The 3,022-nt window shown below is 47.4% G+C and overlaps 1 protein-coding gene across 1 annotated transcript; it reads right to left on the bottom strand.

The window, feature by feature from the left end:
- Window positions 1-826: 826 nt before the first annotated feature.
- Window positions 827-2,183, bottom strand: LOC117580960. The gene is made up of 4 exons (XM_034267747.1): window positions 1,655-2,183; window positions 1,433-1,580; window positions 1,177-1,372; window positions 827-1,113 (listed from the first exon to the last, which is right to left on the bottom strand). Exons 1-4 carry the CDS (start codon window positions 2,085-2,087, stop codon window positions 892-894), a joined length of 999 nt encoding a protein of 332 aa, XP_034123638.1. The 5' UTR covers window positions 2,088-2,183; the 3' UTR covers window positions 827-891.
- Window positions 2,184-3,022: the final 839 nt, after the last annotated feature.

The following is a 3,022-nucleotide window of genomic DNA, read 5'->3' as shown; positions in this document are numbered from 1 at the left end:
GACAACCCATAGACCCATTAGTCACACGCTGTTTGACATTGTCTGAAAATATCATTTTAATCACAGACCACACACAAGGAGCACATGGAGCGAGCCCCAGCAGGAGAGCAGCAGGAGCAAAGGATGATGATGATGATGATGATGGTGTAAGTGGAGTCGGAGTCGGAGGCGGCTCCTCCATCACCATGCTCTGCTGGCTGCCAGCCCAGCCTTCCTTACAGTGCGTTTCGCAGGCTTAAGACAGTCGAGGGCAGCTGCAAATGCAGCTGTTATATGAAGACATTTAAAAGTTCGAATAATCTGATAACACTGCATGCTTTGTTCCATTGTTCCATCAGTGGGCAGTAGAGCAGTGAAACGCACCGTGTGCGAGGCCAAGAATATCTTCATCGTCGGCCTCTGCCTTCTACACACTGTCATCCTATTAAAGTTTAAGCACATCCATTCAGTAGCCCAATCAGCTTTCCTCTGTGTGTGTGTGTGTGTGTGTGTGTGTGAGGCCGTTACTCTAATATTCACGAGCTTATTATGCTATCGATGAGAGAATTATGATGCCCATTATGCATACGCACACGCCCTGCCCTCAAACTCGCACTTGGACCTCGGACCTAAGGTTTGCAACTAAACTTAATCCGATTTTCCAGCAAATCGTGCCCCCCAGACAGGAGTAAATATTATAGTTATTATTATTATTAATAGCAGGTTAATTAATTTATTTTGAAAGCTGATAAACGAAAAGTTTGTTTTGATAATGGAAAATTCTTATAATTAATTCGAACTTCGCTCATAAAATCGGGTTCTCTCTCCCTACCCTTAATGGAATCAGAAACTTAGAACTGTTCCAACAAAAACAAACACAAAAATGCACATCACTCGCGCGGAATGGATCGCCTACTTGGGGATGTACAACTGATTGGTAAAATCGATAAACTTCTGATCAAAATTGCCTGGAGGGTCCACCGACTGAAGGTGGTCTTCAAATAGAATTGAGCCACAAACAATTTTAAATTTTAGTTCCATTTCCGGATTGTCCTCGTTGGCCAGCCTGCTGCTGATCTGCGCCAGAATCTCGTGCATTTGTTTGAGGCCATCCTGTATGTTGAATTTGCACTTCTGCAGGAAAATGGACAGAGCGTCATGAAACGAGCGGAGGGATGGGGACGAGGCTCTACTTACCCCCAGCTTTTCGGCACAAGACACAACTTTGATTGGGCCGCAGACAAGGCCGCTCTTATTTGGTTTTGCAATGGCTATCTGACCGATGCCCCCCAAATAGGACTGCATCAACCACAATGGCCTAGGCTCGGTCTGATTTGCGTACTCAATCCGGACCGTTGCACGGCGGCATCTCTTTAGCACCACTGGATCGTTGCTGTGGAATAGCGCGGTAAAGTGTGGGAGTGTGTGGAGTGTGGCACAAATAATGACTTACAGATCGCCAAGTGGCTCCTTGTTCCACACACCACTAACTTCAGCGGAGTAAAGCAGTCGAAAGTCTCCCAATTGGGCCGAGAACACTCCATACACCTGCTTGCGCTCATCCACTGGAGCATCGGGGTTTGGCGGCTCACCAGGAGAACCTACTTGTGTGAACGATCAAAATTCAGATGGATGATGCTGGATGCTGGATGCTGGACTTGATGCAGCTACTCACTTGTGAACACGTACTGGCGTGCCTTGTAGGGATGGGTTCTAGTCTTCTTTGGCCTGAAGTTTCGCTTATCGACGTCTTCACTTAGGCAGCGCACATAGATGCAGCCCTTGAAGCGGCTGGCTGCGAAGTTGAATTCGCAAAAAGTGCGATCGCCCATGAACTTGATCATTGTGCCGCGATTGAGGAAGAAGTGCGTCTGGTCGAGCAGCTGGCGCGGCTCCCGCAAATGCATCACATGGTGCTGCAACACACCGAAGGCGCGCAGAAAGTTCCCCCTTCGTGGTATGTACTCAGCATAGCCCTTGTTCAGATCCAGCGGATATTCACGTGCAGTCGGCTGGCGATAGTACAACATTTGGGGGTTTCCCTGCAAGCTCTTCAAGTCGGGATCGTACTCCAACATATTCTCCAGTTTCAGGTCCAATAGATCCATTTTGATGATTTTGCAGCAGCCCTACTCAAATTTAGAAAAACAATTCTCTCCCGCGTCCAAAATGTAACGAAAATGAAGCGACGTCTGTGGTCTGTCCCTGAGCTGAAATGTGTATGGCAGTGGGAAGAAGGAGACCAAAAAGGGAGACAGCGACAGCAACTACGCAGCCATGAAGTAACTATAAGGAGGCCTCGTCGGTGGCAGAGTTACTCTGGTTCTGGTTCTGCTTATTGTCAGTGCTCGTTTGCTTGTCGACGCGAAACATTAAATTATGAAACAATTATTATGTTTTCTCACATTGCCTTCAAAGGGTTAATCAGCACACTCGATTGTTGTTGCCCTCACACTTGCAGCGAGAGGCGTTTCACTCGCACTTTTCACTCCGACGTTCTGCTTATTTTTGCCGACGAGACCTCCTTATACAGTTTCTTCATGTGCGCAGCAGAATAATTTGTTGTTGCTTTTTCGCCAGACAGCGATCGTCGTGGAGTTTTACCGTTACTGTTGCTGGAGTTGTTGCTGCCGCAGCTGCTGGGCGCGATGCAAAGAAGATTGAAAGGAGTATAGAAAAAAATGCTGCAAAAGGCGACAGACCTTGACCGGGTCTTTTCCTATTCTTCTAGTTCACTCCCGCCGCAGAGTACAGAGAAATACAGAGGAAGAAGAACATAAGACAACTGCACATACATACGTACATATGTACGTGTATGATGTACATATGTATTTTCCCTCACTCGCTCGCGCAAGCACAAGCTTCTATCGATCGGGAGTGCGTAGCGTTGCCAGATCGTTTGACAGAGTGGCCAGAAAAGTCTAATTACTGGGAATAAGTCACGAAAGATGCCAAAAGTCATGAACTTCATTTGGATATGTGATCCGATCCTCCGGCGGACGGACGTACAGTCACAGGCTCTGTTTCCCGCCACAGTCTGCTT

Source organism: Drosophila guanche, unplaced genomic scaffold (genome assembly GCF_900245975.1).
Source record: "Drosophila guanche unplaced genomic scaffold, DGUA_6, whole genome shotgun sequence".
Classification (NCBI taxonomy): Eukaryota; Metazoa; Arthropoda; class Insecta; order Diptera; family Drosophilidae; genus Drosophila; species Drosophila guanche.
The sequence above is the reverse complement of the archived record's forward strand: the minus strand, read 5'-3'. Positions and strand labels throughout refer to the sequence as shown.